Source organism: Ascidiella aspersa, chromosome 1 (assembly GCF_963924565.1).
Source record: "Ascidiella aspersa chromosome 1, kaAscAspe10.2, whole genome shotgun sequence".
NCBI classification, from domain to species: Eukaryota; Metazoa; Chordata; class Ascidiacea; order Phlebobranchia; family Ascidiidae; genus Ascidiella; species Ascidiella aspersa.
The window spans coordinates 36,705,111-36,732,633 of NC_139447.1; the positions used below are offsets into that span (position 1 = coordinate 36,705,111).

At 36.7% G+C, this 27,523-nt stretch overlaps 1 protein-coding gene across 1 annotated transcript; it reads right to left on the minus strand.

Moving 5' to 3' along the window:
* Nucleotides 1–2,846: 2,846 nt before the first annotated feature.
* Nucleotides 2,847–23,021, minus strand: LOC146170328 (MAPK/MAK/MRK overlapping kinase-like). Its single transcript, XM_083383096.1, has 13 exons — nt 22,847–23,021; nt 20,458–20,572; nt 19,748–19,837; nt 18,759–18,829; nt 16,665–16,743; nt 16,548–16,596; nt 15,492–15,670; nt 13,774–13,875; nt 11,483–11,659; nt 7,308–7,437; nt 5,530–5,694; nt 4,611–4,715; nt 2,847–3,946 (listed from the first exon to the last, which is right to left on the minus strand). Exons 1-13 carry the CDS (start codon nt 23,010–23,012, stop codon nt 3,869–3,871), a joined length of 1,506 nt encoding a protein of 501 aa, XP_083239222.1. The 5' UTR covers nt 23,013–23,021; the 3' UTR covers nt 2,847–3,868.
* Nucleotides 23,022–27,523: the final 4,502 nt, after the last annotated feature.

Consider the following 27,523-nt stretch of genomic DNA (forward strand, 5'->3'; position numbering starts at 1 on the left):
TTCAGGATTTAATTTGATACGCGATTTAAGTACATGGTTTGGTACTCGTCCGATACTATAGAGTGGTGTTGGTATTTTAATCCATTGTTGTGATCTAATTGAGTGTTGCACTTCGGTAATTGTTTTAGAAAATGGTAGCTATCAAGGTAAATAGGTACACCAGCATTACAGCATTTTCTCCTCACAACTCCGAAAACATTCCGTTTGCAAATCAAATCAAAGCAAAACAATTTCGACACAAACAATATATGTCAGCGTAATTTTGTATCGGGACGGCCGTGCTTTTGTTGCTTCGAAAATGATTGGGAATCATCGACATTGAAATGAAATGCAAAGTATCGATTATACCTTACTGCAATGGTCGGCAAACTGTGGGCCACAGAGCCATTTTTGTGGGCCGCGAGTTATTTTTGAATCCCGTAGTTGTGTGCCGCGCTAGACCCGTACATTTATTGCATTAACTTTAGAAATTTGGCGTGGCATAGAAATTTTATATTGGATCAGCTGGAAAAGGCCCACGTGACAAATGTGGTCCTGAGAGCCTGTCGAACTATGTTTTTGTTAACTTTAGCTATATGTAAACGCAAAAGTACCGTATTGTTTTCGTTTCATAGTATGTTTTACATTATGACATGATAACGTTTAGCCCATCAAGTCGCTGTGCAATATTTCATCTAAATCAAATATCCTGTATCCGCCACTGTTTTCGTAGTAGTTTTATGTAGTGGGCCTTTAATAGCTCTGAAAAGATTGCTTTGGGCCGCGATAATAAAAGTTTGCCAACCACTTCTTTACTTTAACCCCTTGCCCCATATTCACATGTCAACAACTGCACGATGTGGTGTTGCCAGAGATACGTGACAAACCGAAAGGCCTTCGGACTCAGCGTTGGCGCTCGCCTAATATCGAGCAGCAGCAAGTGCTCACTCATACCAATTGATTCCAGTAGCCTGCAATTTAGCAGCACTCCACGTCGGCCCTAACATATTGGCAGGCGCATCAGTCATCAGCAGTAATTCGCTCGTTCGCCGAACCGCGAACAACTTGGGGCCTAATCCGTCAGCCCGTTGCCAACGGTTACACTCGCGCCAGGCACTTGTCACGTCATAGTGAAGCTGAGTGCTGGCAATTGTGATGTCGCGACACCCCCGAGAGGCTTTTTTTGGGGGGGAGGGGGGAATGGATTTTTTTATAAAAAAATAGTGCTAGAAACGTGTCACAGGAGTCATTAATACTACAAGTTTCAAACAAACAAGATATGGTATTGCTTCCAACACCGACTGGCAACTAGCCGAGTGCGGGTTATACGGCCAACTTTTATGATTGAAGATGTTATTTTATATTGCCATTTGGGCCGCCCTTAAGCTTGTTTGGAGTGAGTTTATCGTACCAGCAGGTGTCGCTGTTCGACAGCTCTTCAATTTTTGTCGTGCAAATCGAAACAAACTAATTTTTTTTAAATTGAGAGAAAAGGGTATGCCAGGGCTTTTTTACTACCAATGCAAGGCTTTATTTAAGGGTGCATTGCTAAAAAAATCGCAATCATGGTGCAAATGATCCTGGCTACACAGAAGACTGATCGGCGTTTATGCGTATACGCAACACAAACGACCTAAAGATGTAGGCCAAGTTCCAAAATTTTGAGGTTTCTGTACCACGATCTTTTTTCTGGTGATACATTAAACCCCCCTCACATAATGCTCGCCAATTGCGGAAAAAAAACTTATATGTTTAGTGAAGCACCGTATTTACAGAAGTGCCTACCTATCTGCTTCGGATGCTGTTACACAGGTTTTGAAATACAGTAAAATGTGCAGTATTTTTGAATTAAGAACGAGACAGACAAACAGCAACTAACAAATTATTTTAGTTTTTATCATAGAAATATGACTTTTTCTATAAATGAAAATGATCAAGAAAAAGTTTGCAGCAAACTTGTAATTCTTAACTTTATATTATTTAACCGAGTTGGAAACTTATCAAACAACACGTGCGGGAATATAAAAGTATTTCCTTTCTGCGAAAATCCCGCAAACCAAATTGGGCCCGGCATCTTCTAAAAAGTGAGAGTGGTCCTGCCGAGCTCTGAATTATTAAAACCCTGTAACCCAAGCCTATTTCCAAGCCATTTGCTTCCAAGAGAGGCGTCGATAGTGCGCAAATCGGCCGGAAGAATAAATGACCTCTCTTGTCATAACAAACCACAGACTAAGGTCGAGCACACTTCAGGGACTAATCAGATTTGAAACAAGTCCGTGCCACAACCGGTGCCATCATGACATGAGGGGCATAACGGGTGCTTAGTCGACACTAAAGCTGTCGAAATTGCCGCAGGGCTGTCTGGCCTTGTGCTTGAAGCGTCGGGCGGCTTATGATGGTCATTAATCAGCAATACTTGTTGAACGTACCGCTGCGGTATACTAGCCTCTGATCGACCCGTGCTTTTCTCCTGATCTGCGACATGGGACGTGGCGTTGTTTTGCATAATGTGCGCAAAAATTGATCGCACATCTTAACACGCCTTTAAAAATGTGCACACTTTTCTAGGATGTTGTTTTGCACAATGTGCACGCTAAAATGTGCAATTTTGTTTAGAATGAGCGCACATTTTAAAATGGCCGTAAAAAAGTGCGCACATTTTTGTGTTTACGTTAGAGTCAAAGTTAGAGCTAGGAGTTGTCCCCGCATTAACTATTTCAAAATGTGCGCATTTCTGAAGGCATTTTAAAACGTGCGCACTTTTTTTGCACATTTTTCTGCACATTGTGCAAAAAATGCTCGCATCCCCGCCTGACTCAAGTGCTGCTGCTCCTGCCTCTGCTGCGTTCATAGAGGCGGTCTTGAAACAAGTCGCTTTGTTACCCCGTTCAAAATGTTTTCGGGGCCAATTCACATTTTCGGGCGAAAAAGAAACGAACGGTTAAGGCAGTGGTTCTCAACCGGGGTGCCGCGGCACCCTGGGGTGCCATTTATAATGCCCAAGGGTGACAATAGATATATTGACAATGTTTAGGAATCTGATTTATGCTCAATTCTTACAATTTTTTGTGCAATATTAGAGTGAAATAAATCCAATTAAAACTTCCTACGTTTGTTGTGCAAAGTTGATGTGTGTTGTTCCAGTTCCGTTTATTGTCACATTCAGTGAATTACCTAAAAAAAAACTTTTTAGGGGTGGCGCAATCTATTTATTAGTTCTGAAGGGCGCCGCAAGACATAAAGGTTGAGAACCACTGGGTTAAGGATAAGGGTACGAGGCACAGCCGAAAAAAAGCGTAAGCGGGTGCATTCCGAACCGGAAAGTTTAACGCGATCTAATATATAATCTTCTAAACTGAAAGGTACACAAGCGCACATTTAAAATTAGGTGTTTGCTGAAATTAGAAACTGTTCTCGAAACTGTGAATTGTTGCAATGAAAAGTTGTAGCCGACGTTTGAAGAAAATCGGATACCTTTGTGTATGCGGTTTGTTCAAAGTGCATTTTCGCCCACAAATCGCAAAACAGCGGTTTTACAGTTTATCGCCAAACGTCTACAACCATTGTTCTATCTAAACGTAAACGGCGAGAGATTGTCGCAACGCGCCGTCAAAGAAAAACAAAAGCAAAAAAACGATACGTAAATTATACCTTGCGGCAAACGAAATAACAACAAAGTGGAAACCGCGAAGATTATTATTAATAAACGGCTTTGCACAGTGACGCGTTGTTTTTAATATTTGGGCGAAAAAATGCCAACCCACTACAGGGACTCGATTTAAGAACGTCCTTCCCGCATTGGTGGGTGGTTGTGCTCGCTGTGTGTGACGACGTGATGACGCAACACTGTGACGTCATGGTCGGTTCGTGACGTCACACGACGAGGGGGCTAGTTGTGGTAGATGTGGCGGTTGATGGAGGGCAGTTGGTAGTGGCCGTACATGGTTTTGGTGGGAGGGTCGCTCGGCTGTAGATAAACGAAAATCAGTTTAACTGTTGCTGCCAGGCAATGATATAAATCAAGGAAAAGTGGAGTATTAATGAAAAAACAGATCCTCTGGTAATTGTAATTCTTTACCAACGTTTCGGCAACCTATATTCAAGTCGCCTTCGTCAGGGTGAATGACACAAAACGCTTGTACAATATTTGGAAATCAAACACACAAGGAAATAATGCAAGAAATTTTTTTTTTTTATAAATATTACTATGCCTGGTAGTAACAGTTAATATAAAAAAGTTGATTGTTGGAAAAGACAAAAAAAAGGGAACTTTCTCAATTCGGAGATCAAGGCAATTTAGTTGTGCATTACAACCGATTATATTGAAAAATGTTTTACACATGGCATCGTTGCTAGTCATATGGGCTATAAACTTTCCAGGCAATGCTACAGCCGATTTAAAAATTTAACGCTCTAGCAAAGCACTAAAAAGCAAAGCAAAAGCGTTTTTGAAGCAAATATTAATGTTATTTCTTTTACAAAAAGTGTTTACATGCTGGCTCTAAAAAGGTAGGTACTACTAAATCCCAAGTTAAACCGTTGGATTGACAGAAAATTCCTAATAAGTATTCCGAAATAACTTTAAATACGCGAAGAGTCTCTCTATACTCTTAAGAAAACGCGGCACTTGCCTTGATTTTTGTCTTGTTGAAGGCCTTGGGCTGCAGCATGTTGGTCTTGAGTATGCCAGGAAGCATGGTGGAGGCGGTGGGTTGGTGGTGGTGCGGAAGGTGCACCTAAGAAGAATATACAACCAAGGGTAAAAAAAGTAATTTTTTTTTGGGGGGGGATGTTGTTTTAGCTACTTTGCTGATCTGCGTGTGCGCTTTAACAAGTAGGATTTATTTATGGCAAAGGTTAGGACGTTTGTGACTTATTTTATCTAAATGGGCGAAAAACTAACGTGAGCTACAAAAAGACTGATAATAACCAAGAAGGATAAACGACCAAGGGTAACCTGTTTTATGTTAACCGCTTTGCTGAGCTATGTGCGCGCTCTAACAAGTTTAAGATTTATTTATGGATAATCAAAAATAGGGTATAATGCAAACAAAATAACTCAAGCAAAATGCATTTTTCACAGAAGTCATTGTACATGGATAAAATATGAACCAAAAGGATAAATTGTTTGGTAACTGTTTTACTCTTTTTGCAAAAAAATATTTTAGGCCCCACAATTAAAATAAATGTCTTTTAGTCAATATTTTTATGAACCCTTTTTTGAGACAATAATTTTATGAACCCTTTTTGGGGTAAGCCAATACAGAAGTAGGTATATATCATTTTAAACGTTTCGAATAACTTTATTTTCAACATGGTACCTTCTTCTGTATGAGCTTTGATATTCTTATGACGTCTTACTGCAACCTCCAACCATTATGCTTCTTCTTATAAAGAAAAAATTTGGGCCCATACCTTCAACACCCGACAAAAACATACTTAACCCGCATTTGTAATAGCTCGTTTTAAATCTACGCAGAAGATACTTACCCTGCTGTATAAACGCAAGAAACTTTAAATCAAAACTTAAAAAGGATAGAGTTAAAGCACCTTGGGCAGTGTGGTGTACTTGGAGAGCCCGCTATAGTTTGACTGTGCGTGCATGGAGGTCCCGTTGACCGGCACCAACTGCGGAAGCGCGTTTCCAGTGTGCGCCGGTACGCCACCTAGTGCCTGGTGGTTGTGGTGATGCTCCACTAAGCGTCGCTGTCTCCTCTGCAAAACATGGAAAAAAAAAGTTTTATTTCAATACTTTTTATAAAAAAATATCGTTACATTTTATTGTCTGCGGGTGATTCCTTACTTTCTAAAAGTGTTTCATTTCCTAAGCTCCTTTCGCATATTCTCCCGAAGTTAACTATGCCTTAACACCGAAGTACTACAACCCTGAAATCTGTCAATACCTGGTTCAACATCTTCAACCCCTTACTGGGCTGCTTCTTAGACTGGCTGCCACCTGACTTGCTCGATTTCGATTTTTTCTTTCCGCTCTCTGGCGCCGAACTGTGGCCAACCGTTTCGTGACCATCGTTGCTAGCTTTCGACTTTTTGCTGGCGCCCTGGCCCCTCTCCGACTCGGGCACTGTACCCCGCGTCTGTTTGGGGGTGTTCTGGAGAAACTTCACCCTCTTGATGTCGTGCTGAACTGAGTTTTCCTTTCGACGCCGCTGCCAAATATCAGCCGCGTCGCGATCACGTGACGTGGCTGAGTTCTGCGCATGCGCAAAAACGCGTCTGTTGTTTTTGGCGCGTTTTTTGAAAATAAACAAGTCCTTCCTGGTGTGTATACAGTATACTTTCGATGGACAGATTAATCTGTTCTAATGCCTGCATTTTAGTGACTGACTCCAGGCAAAATATGGCTTAAAACTGTTTGTCTGACCTCCGATGGATGACTTAACCTTTACGCAGGCAAACAGGATTTTCTAGTGATTTCAATAAAAATGTGATACTAAAACTCGATAAAGGCGACATATTTTCATGCATTCAAAAACATTTAGGGAGAAATCAAGCCATCTTCATTGTAAAATTAAGCTAAAAAAAGATAAAAAAAAAACATCTATTCTTGCTTATATATTTTTTTGAAATTGCTACTAAAGTCGATGTATCGTGATTTAATTTAGCAATACAAAACAGTTATTTGCTCTACTTCCAAGCTGGTGTAAGTTGAGCTGACTTGTTATATAAACTTGTACTGTAAGCTAATTTAGCTCCTTACTCATTTTCTGTTATTAACAATATTACGTAGACGTTTGTTCTATGATGCTACAAAAGCGTCTAACTTATGAAGACGCCCGACCCAACCTTTCTTATGTTAAAGCCAGGGCTGCAGAATCGGACACCATTTCACTTTCACATTTTTGGACCGAAATCAGCGGATTTATGAAGTTTATTTGTATTGTGACGTAATTTTTGAATTTTTTGTCCACGCAAGGCCCCCAAAAAATTTTAGGGGTCCGCGGTAAAAAAAGTTAAAAAAACCCTGCTCTACAGCCTGTATTTACCCATTTACGTACAAACAATTTAAAAAGGATAATATTCAGCAATTCACTCATAGGGTGACATAAAACTCACAAAGAGACAACACACGCCACCTTTACAATTTAAAGTTTGTGGCGTTATCAATTTCGAAATTTGGAACTGCGCATGCGCACGTCTGCCTTGGTTCTCGGGTTGTTTTACGAAGTCTTACTCGAGTCCCTAATCCGACTCCAGCAAAACTAACCGACTCCGTCGAGTCCCGAGTTACGAGACCAACTCCGCAGCCCTGGTTAAACCACAGTATATGAACAACGACGCATTTTTTCTTGCGCCGCTCGAAAACTCACCCTTTTCTTCTGTATCTGGTTTTGTCTCCACAGCGGTACATCCCCGGCGTTGGAACCGGGCCCGCCCTTGACCGAGTTGGAATCGTACTTGGACAAATGGTGGGCCTCCTGGGCTCGCTTCTCCAACTCCCTGAGAAAGAAAAGAAGCGGGGGTGTTAGGAAAGGATAAAACTGATGTTTGACGCGTCAACTTATCACACAAACTTATATTCCCGTGTTTTTTTTTTTGTTTTTTTTTTCGCTACGCTGTTTGGAAAAAATGGTTAAACTTGCGAAGCACTTAAAGGTATAGGAATTTTATTCTTTTTTGGCTAAAAAAGTTATAGGAATTATACTATTTTTTTGCTAAAAATCCTATACAAAAGCAATCATATTTGATTGTTCATTTTTTTTAAATCTTTATCAATTGCAGACTTTTGTTGTAATAAGTTCTAAAATATATGCCAAGTGATAATTAACATCTGCAGGAATTTTATTTCCGCAATGGGGTTTAGATACGAAACAAAATCACTGTGCGACGACTCTGGAATTTGAAACAACGCACTTCGGCGTCACCACAAACAATTGAGTAACCTCTGCCTCATACATTTGAATATCAACTTTAAATTTATAGAAACCAGGGTTGCCAGTTAGAAAAAAAAAGGCTTTTGTAAACCTCTTGGGGTTTTATTTTTAAAAATCCAAATGAAATTTAGCTTAATAAGACTTTTTTTTGTTTTATTCAAAATTTCATGAGTGTTATGCTAAAAAAAAATCAAACTGACACAAAAAGAGAAAGGAAATGTACCAGCATGACTATTTATTGTATTATATTTGGCTTTATTTATATAAGTTTGGCTTTTTTTTATTTTGGTCATCTGGAAACCCTGATATAAACTGAGATACTGTTTTTGCGCTTATCGCAAAACATACAAGTAAAATAAATAGGCACAACTCTATTATGGCAAAGGTACCGGAAGAATTTTGGAAAGACAACTTATAAAACTGTGTTAATTTTAACCTTGGTAAGTAAGATTTTTCAGAAAAACTTTTTTCGCTGCAAACATCGTAGTGTTATATTGTGTTATAGTGACTCCTAAATTACAAACTAAAGTCATTGCAAACCATCTTCTAACTGTACATTATTACAATCACCAGAATCACAATTACCAGGGGAGCTGTTTGTAATTAATATTACTATGCCTGGTAGCAACAGTTTATATAAACTGTACATTAATTTGCCGGTTGCTTTGTAGAAGTGTTTGAAAAACGCAACACACTAAAAGCGTTTTGCTGCTCACATTGTTAGAGTTCGCGCAGGGGTTCTTAAACTGGGGTCCATGGACCCCTTGGGGGTCCGCAAACTAGCTTTAGGGGGTCCATGAAGGTCTAATTGAAATATTAGTGTATATTTAAGGGATAATCAATTTAATTATAAACAAAACGATTTTGCACTGAATGTATTTAGACTCCATTTCACTTTCACATTTTTGGACCAAAATCAGCAAATTTAGGAAGTCTATATGTACTGTGCCGTCAATTTATGACGTCATTTTCTCATTTTTTTGCCTACAGTGGTCCACGCGAGATGAAAGAAAATTTTAGGGGTCCGCGGTAAAAAAAGCTAGAACCCCTGAGTTAGCGGCATATGAAAAATTGCTGTCAATTCTCTTGACTTTATATTACATACGACCTCTCAAATAAATCTCATGTTCACGTGGTGATAGAAGCTTTTAAATCAATTTAAGGGGTTAAATATTAAACAATAGTTATGAAAAAAATCACAAAATGTAAGTCCAAAAGTAAATAAGGATGTTTGTTTATTTTCACGATTTTTTTTTGTTAGGAAATATGAAGAACTACAAAGATAAATATGCAAAACTTAATTTCTTACTCGACTTCCTGTTCGTCTTGTGGCAAGCAGATTATGGTCAAGTTGTAATCGACCTTTTTAGGAATAGTCGACATAACGTCCAAGTTAATTACACGTCTTGTTTAAGGTAATATCGTGGAAGCATAAGCTGAGCCCTATAACGTAACAGGTTGTTGTAGTAAGTACATTCAACATCGTAAGCGCAGTCAAATAAGCAACAGGGGGCGTGGCGTTGTTTTTGCACAATGTGCTCAAAAACGTGCCCGCGAAAATGTGCAAAAAACGTGCGCACATTTTAACATGCCTTTAAAAATAAGCGCACGTTTTAAAATGGCTTTAAAATGTGCGCACTTTTTTAGAATGTGCGCACGGCTTAAAATGCCTTTAAAAATGCGCACACATTTTTGCACATTTTCGCGGGCACATTTTTGCACACATTTTTCAAAATATGCTCCCTTCCCCGCCTCCAAAATAACGTAACCAACCAAGCACATGTACAAAAGGTTCAACACAGTATATAAAGGTAAACTGTGTTCAAACAAACGTCGCCAAGAAGTGGTCCTGACCTTTCCTAAACTTACAATGGCGTTAATGTAAACTAAATGTTTATCGAAGATACCACCTCGCCCTTTGTAAATAACTGACGAGAAAGACGTGGTTCATTCGTATAGGGAAACTGATTATGACATTCCGTTGCAAAATGTATTTCTCTGTATAAACACTGGGATAAAACAAAAACTAAATTTTTGACAGCGTTCCAATTCGGTCGGAAGAATAACATCGATAAATATTGTGCGAAAACAGCAGTTAATAGTAAATCGCACTATTTTAGCGTTTTCTTCTTGCCGTAGTGGTTTATTTTAATCACACACAACCTAGCCTAACGCTGCCATAAGGAACACGTCCATTCTTATGCGCTTTATCTTGGAAAGCTAAACGAGCGAGAGATTTACTGCGTGAGGTTATATATTCGAGGGCAGACAATGGAAAGAAGATGTCGAGGCAAACACAGCCTTGCGGCTTGATAATTTTACCAAATTGTCGGTGATTTTCAGAGCTAAAGAAAGGAAAGCAGGCCTGATCAAACAGGAGAGGGATCGATTCGCATTAATTCGAGTTCCGAAATGGGCTTCAAACACGGTTCCTTAAGCTGGTCTGATGCGACAAGTGCCCGCACAAGAGATAGGATAGCGGACATGTCGCGGCATGCAAGCGGCATACCACACTCCCCTCACGTATTACGTTCACATGCGGGGGAGAAAGGGTCAAAATCGCTTTTCAAATATGCCTAAAAACCCGCAGAAAGCGGCGAAAAAAAGCATTGACACGAAAATTTCTAAAAAAAAGGCTTCTGTGCGTACTTAGTGATCTTTTAGTTGTTAAAATTAAACGTAATTAGGGTCGAGTGTGAGAGTTCGTCCTTGAGTTTACTGACCTATGTGCATTACAGTATCGACTCTAGTGAAGTTTACGAAATGTCAGCCAAGTGCTAGTCGGATATACTTTTTTAAGATACTCTATTGGCGAACAAGGTTTAGAATCACTGATTTACATCACATATAGGTAGATAAAGTAAGTTTTGTCTATTTCAAACAAAAAAACTGTCCGAAACAGGATTGATAAATACTGAAAAAAAGTTCTTCTGGTATTTGTTTGTTTGTCCAACGTCTTTACAGACTTCATCAGGAAATGACACACACGGCCAACACGACGCAAAGGAAATTGACACAAAGGCGCCGTATCAACAGTTGCTAAAGATAACAACAGAGTTGTGCGTTGTCGCTCTTATCGATTTTTATTTTTTGAACGTTGTTTCACGAATTTTATCTCTTTTTTTCCTTTTTATGTAGAACTTATTTTTTCAGAAGAACCTTTTTTAGTATACTGTGCCTGGAAGCAGCAGGATATTGAATAATAAAGCACTGGCCCCTTAGCAAGCCAAAAATCAAGCCACCAACATCCCATCCTCCATGAACAAAAACGTAAAGTCAAACCCTAACCCTAATCCTCGGCAAAATAGTGGGCCTTTGTGCCACTTTAGTGGGCCGCGGACCAATTTTTAATTTTTTACCTTAATCCTGTACTTGTGGTAATCCTGTACTGTACTAATCCTGTACTGTACTTTAATTGTCGTTATGGTTGTTAACTGCTAGAAAGTCAGTGTGTAATAAATTTAAAAGTACGTGATATATTCTATGTGGCCAAATTGTAAAATTGATGAACGATAGAAACAATGCGGCCGTCAACAGCTATAAGGTTGGGCACCCTTGGCCTAAACCTAACCCTAACCCTTCATGCACAAAAAACGCAAAGTGCTATATACCTGAGGTCTCGGAAGTATGAATGCCGTAGCGCCTGTTTGGCCGTTATTCTCTCGTCAGGATCGTAGGTGCACATCTTGTATATGAGCTCGATGCATTGCTGTGAGGCGTGAGGAAGAAGCTTCTCGATCCCCGTTCCCTTCTTGGGCGGGAAGTCGAAGTTGATGCCGCGGTTTCGACTGTGAAAAAAAAAAGTTGGTTAGGCTGAGACGCAGAATGTCGCTAGTTGCGACTGTATATCATTTATTATACTGCTTGCAGCAAAGTTTAGCTAAATTATTATGTCGATCAAAGGAAAAAAATAAATAATAATGAAAGAAAAAAATAACTCGACCAATCATCCCTCGATACTTTAGCCAACATTTTAAAGTTAAATTAAACAACTGATAAATGGAATAATTCCTAATACTACTAAATAAAAAGATAACTCATTTTAAACTCAAAAACAAACCCTTGTTTTATGTTAGTGTTTTATGTATAGGTCAAACATTTTATGTACGTGAACAGAGGTTGGATAGGCCGAGCGGCAGATTGTCGCTATAGCTGCGTCCAACTTGGTTTATTCTGATAATTTTTAGGCGATTTTGTCGCCAATAAATTTTTGTTCGGCAAAAACGCGGCTATAGTTCAGCTTATTAGGCTGCGCAGCATACCAAATAATCAAAGTCCTTTAAAGTGGTAAAAATATAGTTAAAATCAACCAAAATTCCTGGTTAATTCATTATTATATAAATGTGTGGATTTAATATATCATACTGTAGATAGGGCGAAACGTTTGACAACGTTGCCTGTGAAAATTCGGCTTTCCAATAGTTGCCTTGCGGGGAAAAATTGAATAGGTAGCCTTATAGATCTTTATTAGTCATTGCTCCTTATATCATCTATTCTAAATGCTTACAATAAATTTACTACAATTTGAGCAAAAGGGGCCGCGAAAAAAAGAAAAACTACAGCTCTAAAGAAAACGGACCGGTTAAAGGGAGATTTACTTTGGTTTTGACAAAATTTAGTGAGGTTATGCGTCATTGAGTTTTTAGAAACGCAAATTCCATGCTAACGCCGATAATAAAAATAAAAGGTAAATTAAAATGAAACATTCCGACAGCAACGCAATAAAACCGCATCGCAGGTCGCAATAAGTAATATCACCTGTAACACACGACGTAATTTGTTTAATCTTTAAACGGCAAAGGATCAAGTATATTTGCGCGACAATAAAACGTCGTGTGCACACCGGTACAGGTTTCCTGTTAATAATGTAAGTGCAAATTCACGTCGTAAAAGTTGTCATTTTATGGCCGGTAAAATGTAAGGCTTTTTTATTATAACCGGCGTTTTATATAGCGGGTGATAAATTTAGGTGCAGTCCTTGATGATATAGGGATATACGTCGATAGGCCTTCTGCTTAAAGAATGTTCAGTAAAACCTTACACTATATTAGCATAAAAACAAACATGTTGCAACACCATTTAATTGGAAAATTAACATACTTCCTAAAAGTTGAAGTACCACTTTAGAAATACCAAGTTTTGAAGAAGTCGACGCCAAAACTTATACAGAGATACCAAAATGTTAAAAACGAATAAAGAGTTATTCAAAACGTTCAAAATGCTTCCTACTTCTGTATGGGCTCTGCTATTCTTATTACGTCTTACTTCAACCTCCATCCATTATGCTCCAAGGATACCAAAGTGTTGTATCATATTTGTTGGAAAGATAAATAACAAAGCCTATTTGAACGTAATATCATCTTAAAGATCCAAATAAATCTTGATTCCGTTTTAGCATTGATTTGAAAACATTGTCGTATTCCTTAAGACTTGAGTGCTATTTAATACCTCTTCAAAGTTAAATTTGGTAAAATACATTTTGTTTGCCGAACATATTTTTCATTGCTGATGTTCCTTATGTATAGTTTGCTTTCTTTTATTATCGTTGATGAATTCTATACTTGCTGTAGTAACCTGAGTTTCTTATAGCTTCAGGGTCAACTGACTCGATAAACATTTTGTGGTTCTTCGTTGATCCTTGCTGCTGTGTTCGCATTGTAGCATCAAATAAACAGTTACATCGTATTGAAAAAAAAATTGCCGTATTCCACAAGTGCTATATATAATACCCTTCAAAGTTAACTTTGGTAAAATACATTTTGCTTGCTGTTATTGTAGTAAACGAAGAACACGCTTGAAGGCAAAGTCATTCGATTTGGGCCTGCTATACCAGGTCAGGGAATAAGCAGCCAAGGTAGTTGTGAACAAACTAAATTACTTAGTTGCTATTGTATATACTTACTGCTTCATCTTGTTGAGAACGGCCGCATCTGGCGTCCCAAGAACGTCGTGGATCTTTGCGATCTGATCAACTTCGTTCGATCCGGGAAATAGCGGGTGTAAGCTGCACGCAACAGACGGTTACTGTTGTGTAACAATGACCGTTTATGTCTTAGTTAAAAAAAACAATTCCTTTAAAATTGCCTGTAGTAAACTGCTGATTAAGAATGACCGTTTTCGTCTTGTTTGAAAAACAACTTCCAGGAAAATTGCCTGTAGTGCCTGTGCGTTAGGAATACACGTGGCATCCGCAAAAACAGGCGTAAAATTGCGCTTGTCAGTCATTTTGTCCGAAGCATTTTCACAACTTCTTTACGTTGGCATTTCGAAACACGTAAAAACTTGAAAAAAAAAAATTTTTTTTTTGGGGGGTTGCGAAATTCTGTTTACTGAGAATGCGTAAAAAGCAAAATAAACCTACCAGCGTAGCATTGCGTTTTAACTAGGACAAAGCTGATTAAAAGACTACATTCGTAAACAACACAATATACTCGTTGTTATACTGAAGTTTGTGATAAAACTGTTAACCTATAGTCGGTGGGCATTTCCAGCAGCCATGACCTACACACTTATTACAATGGGTTAAACTCTCTCAATAAAGAGAGGACTGCAGCAGAAAGACTAAGCCCGCATTCCAACTACCTCCGCTTTGTTTTATGTTAACTACAAACAGTCTTTGAAACAAACCCGTGAACCGAGAACGTTTTCGTCACAAGAAAATATAATAACTGAAGCAATTTTACCAAGGATTGTAATATTGTAAGGTCGCCTCATATAAGCGAGCACGCTCTTGGCACATAAAATACATTTAAATAATTTGAAATTTGTTAAAAATTGACAACTATTTTGGCTGAACTTGATCAAAACGTGGATAATCTGGATAGGCACACCAGGCAGCTTCTTTAGCGCAAATATTTTTTAAGCAAACACCGATTCGGTTCTTTGAATGACAGACAATACACACTTGATTTCAATGGCTGCCAACTTTTGGAAGGTTCCTTTGTATGACAATTCCTCGAAAAGCATTATCTCACTGATTTATTGACATTTAAGGAGAATCCGTGCGACAAAAAAACTTCTTGTGCCATCAGCACACCCCTATAGGTCAATTGCGAAATTACGCACCAGGTGCAAGCAAATTATCGATTATACCACTTTGGGCCGAAAGGACATTAATAAACCAAAGGCGGAGAGGATAGTGGTGATTTGAATAATCAAATCGATTTATTTTGAAATTTACAAAAACTGACCAATTTTTAGAACTAAAAAAACCAAAAGTTTCGAGGACCGCTAATTTTTGTGTTTGTAATGTCAACTATTGTTCAAAATTAGATGAGATTGTCAAATTTAATAGATTAACTTAATTGATGCTAATATTTTAACCTGGACTTGTTTTAATACTTATATATTTCATGCTAATGACGTGACCAGCGTTTATTTTAAAAGTTTAACATTATTGTGACCAATATAGTTTATCTTACACTTGACTTAAACATAATATTATTTAAAAAAAAGTTTAACTGTATTGGTGCCGATAGTTTGATTTAGACTTGACTCAAACTTAACATGCTTAGGTCAAAAACCTACACTTGAATAGCATTAGTCCAATAACAAATTGACTTTGTTATTGTTGCTTATAGAAAATGACATATTTTAAATAATTAATTGCCTCAGTAGTACCTCATGACTTCAAAGAAGACGCAGCCTACGCTCCACAGGTCCATACGATACGAGTAGTAGCCGTCAGTGAGTAGGCACTCAGGAGCACGGTACCACCGTGTGCTTATGTACTCGGTGTAGGGCGGCTTGCTGTACACGCTGCGGCACGAACCGAAGTCCGCCAGCTTCAGAACGTCGTCCTGTGAAAAAATCGGGACGTAAGTCAAAGCAAACAACATCCATAACAACGCCTATACGTATTCAATATATGTGCGTCCAAAAGCTTCTAACAGAAGCCTTAACGAAATCCGATTGCGAACAACTGTAAAAGGATTGTGATTTAAACTGGTAAATTTCCTGCGCCGTATTTTTACGCAACTTTAATTAGATTTGAATACAGCGAAAGCAAGGATATCTTTCTATAAAAAAGGATCGCACTTTTCGCCCAAAAGCCATCATACAATATCTTTGATTATATAAAAGGGTAAAAAAATCGGGACTTTTGTCAAAACATCGCCTCAATACGGTTTCAGGACTGCGGATTTGGAGTCAGTCTCGGTACTCGACGGAGTAGGTTTGTTTGCTGGAGTCGGACTCCGAACTCAGGACTTGAGTAAGAATACCCGAGTCCCGAGTCCAATATGCGCAGTACCAAATTTCGAAACTGTTAAGGACGCAAACTGTTAATTGCAAAGCTGGAATAGCATACAATTTTTCAACAACATATTGTGGGCGGATAAATTTATATAACACCACTTGGGTGGATTGCTAAATATCTACATTGTTCTGTTGCGTAAGTGGTATTAAAACAGACTGTAGAGTCGGAGCATTTGGCCGGAATAGGATTCGGGTTCATTTTTGCCAGGAGTCGGATCCGGTTTATTTTTAACTGAACGCTAATCAAACAGTTATAATTTTTGGTATTAGGGGTAAAATTCAGCATGGGAAGAATTACAACTTGAACACAGGGACAAAGAAAATTTGGGCCACCAGAGGAAACTTAAATACATTTCTGATTGTTAATAGTTTTTAAACGGTTTGAAAAACATTATTTAACAAATGTTCAAATGCAATTACCTTTATTAAGATGTTTTCTGGCTTAACATCTCTGTGAAATATTCCACACCTATGAAAAGCAAATAAGTTTATATTATCATAAAATAAACGTATTGTTATAATGATTTAAAATCTTACCTGTGCATATGGTCAAGGGATTTCAAGAGTTGGTACATGTAGTTTTTGACTTTTGTTTCAGGAACGTAATGGCGTCGCCCTATGTAGAAATGAATTTTTAATAGGATAAACAAAATGAACATCTGTATATTCATAATTATGCAATAAATGAACAGCAAAAAATGCATCCAATGGAATATTGCAACAAAAATACAAAAGGTATTGAAATTAATTTTGGCATATCCCTAGAGCAGGGGTTCCTAAACTGGGTCCATAGACCACTTGGGGGTTTCTAATTTTAGGGGGTCCATGAAAGAAAACTATAAAATTAGTAAATAGTTTAGAAATAATTAATTTCTTAAAGAAAATGGTTTAATTAAAACTAGAACGTTTAGGACTGAATGTATTTAGACTGCATTTTACCTAAATCACCAGCATATCCCTGAAAGTCTATTTGTACCGGTATTGTGAGGTGAATTTATAAAAAAACAGCATATTTCTGAAGTCTATTTGCGTGTGACGTAATTTTTAAAATTTTCTTGCCTACCATGGTCCACGCGAAACAAAAAAATTAGGGATCTGCGATAAAAAAAATTTAAGAACCCCTTCCCTAGAGTCACCCTTTGATCCATTTAGTTTTGATTTCTTTGAAAATAAAAGGTTACATCGCTGTACAACATCTTCCACACAACCGGTCGAGATTTTGTAAAGGCTCAAAACAAAGACATCCGTCCGGCCTATCAAGTTACGAAGCATGATAAAGGCGGGAACACGCACACAATCGAATAATAAACGCCAGGAATCGACAACAAAGGACCAAAACTACTGGTCCCAGACGTACAAGCCACAACAGACTGTCGGACAAAGATTCAACTTTGCCCGTCCTCTGCTTTAAAAAGGCGCACGGTTATGGTGTTGCCAAAATAGCATAACTTTTAGTTGTTCAGGTTTGCACAAACAAATTTAAAAAATAAGTGTTGAAAAACATGACAAAAGTGTCGATTTAACTAAATTAGAGTTATTTAAGTTTTAAACCAGTTTATGCAAAATGGAACATAATTGGGCGCTGGTGTAGAATCCTACCACATTTTTCCTATAGTAATGAAACGAGTTTTAAAATAAAATGGAAAAAATAAATATGAGAGAATAAATATAATAGTAATACTTGACCTACCCGAACTCAAACCCAACTCGCACCCTAACCAAAATAATGTTAGCAACATAAAATCCTGGACGAAAATGGAGTAGGATTCTAGATCAGGGCCCATAATTGCAACGAAGGAATGCTAAAAATGAACACACCCTATACAAAAGGCATGACCGGAGGTCGTGAGTTCGAATCTCACATTATTTTTCTAGACTGCTTCGCTTGCATCTTCATCAACAGAATCGGTTAAATTCTGGAAGGCTTTCGGTGTTACCCATAAACAAATCTATTTTCAGGATAAAGGGTGTTGGAAAAAGCTATTAAGAAAGAAGCTTCTTTCTTGATGTCATTTCAGTCAAAATCGAAAAATATTAGAGCTAGGAAACAACAGGCTAAGGGCAATAAGGCAAGGTTAAAATATCAGCAATAAAATATTCATGGCAGCATGATATCATAACAATGCCCCTAATATGGCATGCAGAAACTTAAGTAGCACAAAAGTGCATTTAATATTAATGCTTTGAAGAAATTGGAATAGGAAAACACAATTTAACTAAAAAGCTAAAACTTTCACAAACAGTTTAAAAACTGATACGTGAGTCACAAATACAAATCATAAAATTGTGTGCACAAATAGATTCAGAAATTATTTTTTTTTGTTTATAAAAGTTTTTCAAAGAAAGCCAAAATACAATACAATTGGTAATTCCTTTTTATATAAACTGAACAAGCAAGAACTAGTAAGCCAAAACTATTTAAGAAATAATAGAAAGAATAGAGAACTATTGTATTGCTAAACCTGTTACGTGCAACGTGTTTCTTTTTTTACATGTTGTATAATTTAGCAGATTAAAATCCTGTAACTTTTAATTTAATGGCAGTACACCAGAAACTGACAATCAAACAGTAAAAAGCATGACAGCAAAAAAAATGTTCAACTAGTATTAATACTACAAGAAAATACATACCGCGGATAAGCTCATATATGTTCATATCCATCAGTTCACATATTAATGCCACCATTCCAGTTTTCTTGTCACTGAAAAGAGTATTAATAAAACAATAATTTAGTTATATGTATTCTAGTTTTAGAATAAAAAAATATAAAATATTTTGAAACATAAATAGTTGGGGTTTGGGAAGAATCTAAATTAATATTTAACAAATCAATTGTATACACACTCTTTCATAGAATCAAAACCTTAAAAAAAAAATCACAAGCTAATTGTTCACCAATAGACATTTTTTATAAATGTCATAGTTTCAACAGAAACTTGTATTAGAAATCACTGTGTCAAACCCATAAGAAGAGAGAGGAAAAGAGGTAGGGTAGTTTTATCTTTTGTGATTTTATAACCCTTGTAAATTGGCCTTGACAATATAATGATGGATTCAACAACGGATGAAGTTCTTAGTAATGGACAGACAAGCATCCAAAGGTTCTTACTGTGTTTTGACAACCTTCAGACTAACACAGAAAACACTAAGCCCAACCACTTTTTATTAGTGAGTTGCTGAAATCACATGGTCTTATTTAAACAAGCCTGCTCTGAAAGTCAATATTTAATTAAAGCGTTTTAAAGTCCCAATAGCTTACACACAAGACCAACGGTGCGAAAATGGTTCACTACACTCTATATTATATCTATAGGTATAAGTTCAAAATAGAAAAAACTAAAGAAAATGTTTTGTAAATACAAAGTTTTTCGGATGTTCGTCATAAAGTGCAGTTTTCCTCTATTTTTAACACGAAAGTCAACATACACATCTTGCTATACCAAGAAACATTGTAAGCATAAGCATTTTTACACATTTGACTCAATCGATTAAAGTGTTATATATATATATTTACAGTAGAGAAATCAGGTGGCAGTTTTTACCGACAAATTGTATTACAACAACGAAAACGGTTTATCAATAAAGATATATATTTACAATCAGGTAGCATATGACTTACTAAATGATTTCATGCAAGCCAATAACATTAGCGTGTGGATTGAGACGGCGCATTGCTTGGATTTCACGCAAGTTATTCACTTGATCAATTCTGTAAATATGAAAGATGCAAATTATACACCTGATTAGAAGACCTTTAGTACATAATTCAGTTTGGAAAATAATTATGAATATGGGAAAAGGTTTGTAGCATTTCACTAGTGTCTTATTGGTTTGAAACACAAATGCAAAAGCATATACTGTACATATCTCTAGATTATAGAGTACTATGCCAACAAATTATTAGGGAACTTAGTGATGTACTTAGGGGTGGGTTTGGGGCTAGGTGAAGCGCTGTTTAGGCCTGCTTATGGTCGTTTAGGTCTAATTCCGACTGATTTAGGATTTATTCCGATTTAAACGACACTATGACCATTGGGTATTAGGCCTATTTTGGTCTTATTCCTAACTGTGTTTTATAGACAATGATGTTGTTCTTATCTTGATCTTATGGCTGGAGTTTCCCTTTTGCTTTAAACAGGTTTTGTGAAAAACTAAAAATGCTACAATTTAAACGAAACACTTCTTGATTTTAATAAAAACCTTTGTGTTTGAACCAGTTTTTATGTGTGCTTGTTGGCATTATCTTCCCCTTATAACTTTAATGACAATTTCTATGAAAAAAATGTTATATGACTCAACTGTCTGTCACGGCAATGACTTTTAACTTACCCGTCATAGTGCTGCTTCATCTTTTTACAGGCGTAGAAAGTCCCATCCTTGACATGCTGGCACTTAAGCACTTCAGAGAAAGTGCCTTCCCCCTTTTTGCCCAGGACGCGATATTCTGTGGTTAAACGTAACAGGGATTACTATCCAGAAGTACTTTTGACATCTTCAATAATGACTATATTCAGCAAAGGGAAAGTTACTACCATATTACAGGTAACGAATGAGGTGTTTTTATCACTAATACGAAAAGGCTACATTATGTATTTTTCCGAGGTAAAGTTTTTGAAAATAAATATGTCCAAAAATCGACAATACCAGAGTATTGGGAGCCTGAAATGCGTCAACACTGTTAAGTGTTTTAGACACAGTATCAATGTACATTGGCTGACTATTACTCTTATCTAACTCTAACAACACAAACTTACTTGCAATATACCATTGTTATATATAATGCCTTTAAATCTTTCTACTGAACATATGGAAATATTACAAGAGAAATTATATTTAAATCTCACCCTGTTCAAATGCTTCAAGATCTAACCTAAGTCTTGCTGGCCACATTTTCACTTTCCTCTAGCATTTGGTACTTGCTCTGTACAACAAATTAAACATATTTCAGAACTAATCAACTAATTCAAGTTATTCTGCTCTCAAACTTTGCACTGATAAATTACCTTCTCTGTTTTCAGTCTGGAGTTCGGCTCTTCCTAAATCACTGTTTACAGCAACCTTTATTATTTATGAGTAGCAATTACCAGATACCCACCGAAAAACAAAACAAGTCATATCTTGATGCAATCTTGTGGGATCACAAACTGTCATTTTGTTGTTTTCACACATAATCCCACAGTACATTATACAGTTACCGTCTGATTAAAATGTTTTATTGGAATAAGTTCATTTACTCACTAACTATTATACCTGGGAATTATAGATCTGGGATGGTTTATGTAAAGCATCTTGACAAATCTTTAAATATAGCCATTAATTCCACCAATTTAATCCTGTATATATATATATAGTATTTCATGTAATAATGAAAACAAAACAAATAAATTTGCCACTTGTTCATCTGAAAAATATGGCAGACCTCAACGAGATCTCACAAGAACTTAAGCGAACAAATAGGGGTGACTGAATGCATACAGATTGAAGTGCAAGACACCTGTTTAGAATCTGGGAAAATTGGGGTTAAATTGCATATTGTTCTGTTATAAAGACCAGCGTGCACCTACCATGCTTTCCACAGTCAGTCACTTTGAATACCAACTTTCTAATTTGCTGATTAATTTATAAAGGTTAACATGCTACCTTAACCATTTACTGAATAAAACTTGTCTTTAAATTGGTATGACACTTAGATTTTAAATTGTTAATAATCTATGTTAAAGCTTTTACTTACTGTGCATTATAGCTTAAGCGAAGAGTGGAAACGCATGCAATACGATCCTAAGGTTTGTGGCAAGCAGGATCAACTTTTCTTGCCGAATTATGTTAAATACTCATGGCGAAGAATATGTTTCATTGCAACTTTACATTTTTAGTAAAACAACCCTAGTTGTTACTGAAAAAGGCCAAAACCTTTATCAAAAAACATTATCTATGATTTATACACATTCAAAGCTAAAATATAAGCTACAATTTATCTTTAGATCATATCTTTAAATTTTTATTGATCTGTTTTTAGTTGCTTATATATTGCGCATAATAAATCAAAACATAATTAAACTTTTTCAATACTTAACAGACTAAACATAAAACAACAGCTATATCTGCTTCAAAAATTTAGGCAGGTTATTTGTTAGTAATACAAACTATTGTGAGAATTAGTATAAGGTATTACAAGTTGTCTGCAAATTTCTCGATTGCAAATTCGCTTCACTTGCAACTTAGCTTCACGTTACCATGGTTCTCATTCCAATGTGACTTACCAGCGCCTTCTAGCGCATGCAGTGAATTTATAGTGAGGATATATTATTTAAATTCAATATGGGGGATTTAATAAGCATTGCAAATTGGTCTGAAATATTGTAATATAAACACTATATTAAAAGTGCGTATTAAAGTCCTAGTTAATTAATATGAAGTTAGTTTGAATATTAGACATGAAATGTAAGATTATGTTCTTGAAAAAATTCCTAAGAACATTAAACAAAAGTGATTAGCGTAACGAATATTAATAGTGGACAAATTGTTACCAGGAATGCATATGTTTTAAAGATGTTTTACCTTTATTGAACTATTTTATAAAGTTTTTTTGACGAAGGTCTCTAAAAAGATAACTCTGTTTTGTAATTATTTAGATTTTAACTACAAGAGAATTGGAATCGCGTGACGCATAATTAGTTAACAAGAAATAAATAAATCAGAAAATGATGTTTACTCTTACCGTGTGCACGCAAAGTGTTGCTAAACACGAAGTCATAGCTGCTTTGCTGTTCTCTGTGTGAGGGCGGCAACCCTTTACCATAGGCCAGTAGATCCTTGTACAGCGAGCCCATGGGTAGCTTGGACTTGCCCTGGAATTTGTCAGGCAGAACGCTGGACAACTTCATCGGACCTGCTTAGTAGCTTGCATCAGCGTTTCTTTTAATTCCCTGTTCAGTAGCTATTCAGATAATCAAAAGCAAAATTCCACCGGCTACATACTTATAAAGAGACTTAAAGGAAAAAAGATCTACAATAAAACCACATTTTTTTTAATATTTAACAGTTTTTCTATTTGTTGAATCAATAAAAGATAAACAACACACGAATGAAATAAACTCTGTAACCAAGCACCATTCTTGTTTTCAAAACTGTTTTAGGCCCCACCAGAGTTACTATTTTCTTTGCCATAAAAATACAACTTTCTCTGTCACTATCTACCTTTATTGTCAAATTGTCTCGTCGTGGTGAATAACCTACTGGTTACCACAGCAAAAGGACAATTAATATATAGCCTACATATACATTTGGTGATCTGCTGACTTAGAAAGTCAAGCATACGTGAAAATCGAAGGGCACTGTTCTTACAAGCGTAAATATCCAAGGTTACATTTTCTGGTTGCAGCCTTACCCCAGCATTTTTTTACAGTACGGCAATAGTCAGACTCGTCCCATGCGGCTAATTCAACTATACCTTCCAAACTCTTACATCAAAAGGATTTGTGCGTACTCTGATTTTGCTCAGCACAGCACAGCCAAAAGCGTCAACAGAGTGCTTACGGCGAATATGAGAGTGAGCGACATTTGTTGGGCCAGAGGGGCCTACAGCTACAGCAAGAGTGAACGAGTGTTGTTACGGGCTCGAGCCACTTGTAATAACAGATCGATATATTCGGCTTCTCATAATGTCATTCTGTGTGTTTTGCTCCGCGCAATTTTGCCCAACATTTGCTTTCCGGTTAAAAGCAACGACAAGCGAAGTTTTCCGCGTGACGGCTTCAAGTAGATTGAAATGGAGGGAATTAATCCTGTTTTTCTTTTCGGGAGAAGGAAAGAACCAGCGAAAATGTGTTTCAGCCCGAAACAAGATTTGATCTTGAATAAAATTTTTAACTCATGCCCATCGTAGGTATTTCACTGGATAGCATACGACTTTTGCAAACCACTTACCAACTGACGTAAAATCAAATGTTATCTTTATATCGCATTTAAACTACAAAGTACATAAAAATATTACATTTAGCATTAACAATACATTAAAACAAGAAAGATAATATAAACTTCGATGTGTTTATCGTAACTAAAAATCTCAACCGGCTGAACTACGCAAGGCTAATTACACATGTTTTAAAACACACAGCAATTTTGAGAGAATTAGAAAATAGCTTTGCACTGAGTTACACATCGTTAAAAAAATCCACTGATATAACTTTTAGGTTTCACAATAAAATAAAAATAAAAGTCGCAACAAACACAATTTTTGCATTAAATACAATAATAAGTCTCTCATAGCTATGTAGAAAATCGTTCACACTTTATTTGCGAGCACTTCCTAAAGTTTCAACCAAAGTATCAATCAGTTCTAAAGAATGGCCTTTAAATCATTTGTTCGCCAATAAAATAAACAAACGTCCGTAAAGGGTCGGCATTCCGGAGGCAGAAAAACGACATCACTTCTCACACACAATGGCGCCTGACTGTGACGCCTAAATTGTCACCTTTATGACGAATGTGCAGCCCCGTAACTGTGGGTTACGCGCGGGTAAAGGGCCGCTCCATTATTCCACACCAAGCCATTATTCGCTCATAAGCAAACACTTAGCCTGGAGGGTCATTACAGTAGCCGGACCGAAAGCGACAACGATTGGCGCAGTCGAGCTAACCTGCTGTGGCCTGTGCTGCGCTAGTAGGTGTGAGTTTAACCACAGCCTGTTGTAATAACAAAACTGCCAGCCAAGCGAACTTCACAAAGAGTTTAAATCCTTCCAAAACAACACAACTTTCGACGTGTCATGTCCTCATCAAGTTTGGCGTAACAAGGAGTTAGTAGTGAAGTTAATTTTACAAAAGAGCGGTTCAGTCTCTGTCTATTTCCAAAATGACAACCTTCTTCAGATTGTTAAATGCAATTTTAGAGCTACATTTTTTGTGGAAAAACGCACAGTAGTGAACCGAAAAGGGTTTGTAAAATCAAACAAAATATATTTTAACTGTATCCATCTATATTATTTTATAATATTAAAAAACTACGTTGATATTTAAGGTTATACGCCGGACATAAAGCGTCGGGTAAAGGCGAAAAGTACAACGCCAAGTAGCTATGAAACATCTTAAAACTCACAGCTTTGTTATTTTATTAGGCGTCCTAAGAACTGAAACGGCAGTTTCGCGCTCTGCAACTAAAGTTCTTGACAAGGAAACTAAACAACACGAAATGAACAAGAATATGAATTTGTCGGGCAACTTTTAAAACAGAAAATGTTACGGAGGTCGATCCACACTTTTAAACTTAGTAGCGATTTTATTCATATTTAAGTGATATATTAACTAATATGGCCCTTAAATTACGACCACCTTATACCACGATTCGAGAAATATGGATTATAATACAGAATACATGATTTCCACTTTTGAAGGTATAGTCTTAAAGCTTTTAACTCTTATTTTTTCGAACATGTCTTCAGGTAAATTCTTTTTCAACGTTGAAGCATACTGGCTGGAGGCTGTATAGTTAGATGTTGAAAATAAATAAAGAACTATTCCTAACCTTCAAAGTATGCAAAATATGCTACCTATAGGCTCTACATTTCATTCTACGCCTTCTTCAACAGTTTATGGAAATTTTAACGGATGTTTTTCATGTTCTTAGCAACTAACAAACTTTGAAAACTAATAGTTGCTACGAAAATAAATTTTAGGGGGTGAAACTCATAATGGATTTTACAATACGAAACTGGTTACCTACATAGGATAGTAAACATGCCAAAATAAATTAAAAGTTGCTGCACTGTGTCGTATAGACGTATACCATAATAAACTGACAACATACTTTTTTATCTTGGCAATTTTATCGCCTCATTATCCAACGGGTATCGATTCTATGACCTGGTATCACGTTTGGTTAAAGAACCAATGCAACAGACAAAACAAACGCACATATAAACTATAGGCTACGTGTCGCTATTGTAACTCAACTCAACTCAACTCAACTCAACTCAACTCAACTCAACTCAACTAAGCTCCTTAACTTACTTAACTTAACTTAACTTAACTTAACTTAACTTAACTTAACTTAACTTAACTTAACTTAACTTAACTTAACTTAACTTAACTTAACTTAACTTAACTTAACTTAACTTAACTTAACTTAACTTAACTTAACTTAACTTAACTTAACTTAACTTAACTTAACTTAACTTAACTCAGCTCAGCTTAACTAAGCTTCTTAACTTAACTCAACTCAACTCAACTCAACTCAACTCAACTCAACTCAACTCAACTCAACTTAACTTAACTTAACTTAACTTAACTTAACTTAACTTAACTAGTAAAACACAAACGTAAAAGCCAAGTTAAAAACTTAAACAACGGAAGCTCAAAGTATATCCAAATAGGCAACGGTACACGTAAACGCGAAAAGTTCAGCCTTACAAACGAAATTTCTAGCGTTTCAGTCGCTCAAAGATCCGGCATAAATCACACAATCTTGCAACCCAAGACTCAATCAAAGACTTCCAGCCTATTGAATTACAAACTTGGAAGGGCGACTTTGACAATGGGCGCATATAGTGCGAAAGACTAATAATATATCGCGGTGTAACAATAACGGCGCGGTCTTTTTTGTGTTGACTTGACGTGCTCTTGGCTCCTTTTGACCAAAGGGCTTCAGCTTGCTTAAGTGATTTTCGTTTCTATATACGACGAGTTGGTTTACCTTCCTAAGTTGCGCTTATACGACCAAAAATAGACAAGGGGATCTTGAATTGAACTGGGGATACTTAGAAATTTAAGGAGCTTTAAGATTTTGTAAGGTCAAGTAAGGATGTATTTTACTAGTAACATATAAAATACAGTCAATTTAATATTCACTTACCCACTCATAGGCTTCACCTTCTTAAACTTCTTTATGACGAAATTCTAAGTGTTTAATTGTTACAAATGACGTCACAATTAGAGCATTGTTGTTTTGTCCTTGCATCACTAACCTAGGTGTGAAACAAAATTTAACTAATGATGTCGCAAACTTTAAAAAACTGAACAATCTGTTGATTATGCGTCTTAATGCTGCACTGCTTTGTCAAAATCATTTATATTTGCGTCTTAAAACTTCGATTCAATGAATAAGTATTCTGAAAACTATCCTTGTCCGCCACCCAAACCTCTATTGACAATCATTTTGTACAAACAGGGTGCAGTTGACTCGATGTACCTTACGGTCTTTCACTGCATCCTGGAACAAACAACTGTAATTTTCTTCGTAACTTTGTGCTGCGCTCTAGTTGTTTCGATTCCCAAAAAAATATAATCTATCTAACTATCTGACATTTTGGATTTTACCTTAGCTGCGTTTATTAGCCAAACGCCAGAAAAGCCTGGGAATTGCTTCTCATCTGTACAATAAATGGTCACCCCTAGGTAA

Bases quoted from the DNA above. Each gene is read 5' to 3' on its own strand.
- LOC146170328 (XM_083383096.1), bottom strand. From the start codon at position 23,012: ATGAAGTTGTCCAGCGTTCTGCCTGACAAATTCCAGGGCAAGTCCAAG. The intron at 11,660-13,773 runs GTAAGTATATAC...TTTTTTTCACAG, and splicing joins GTTCTCAACAAGATGAAGCA to TCGAAACCGCGGCATCAACT. The intron at 7,438-11,482 runs GTATATAGCACT...TTTCTTTCTCAG, and splicing joins TCATACTTCCGAGACCTCAG to GGAGTTGGAGAAGCGAGCCC.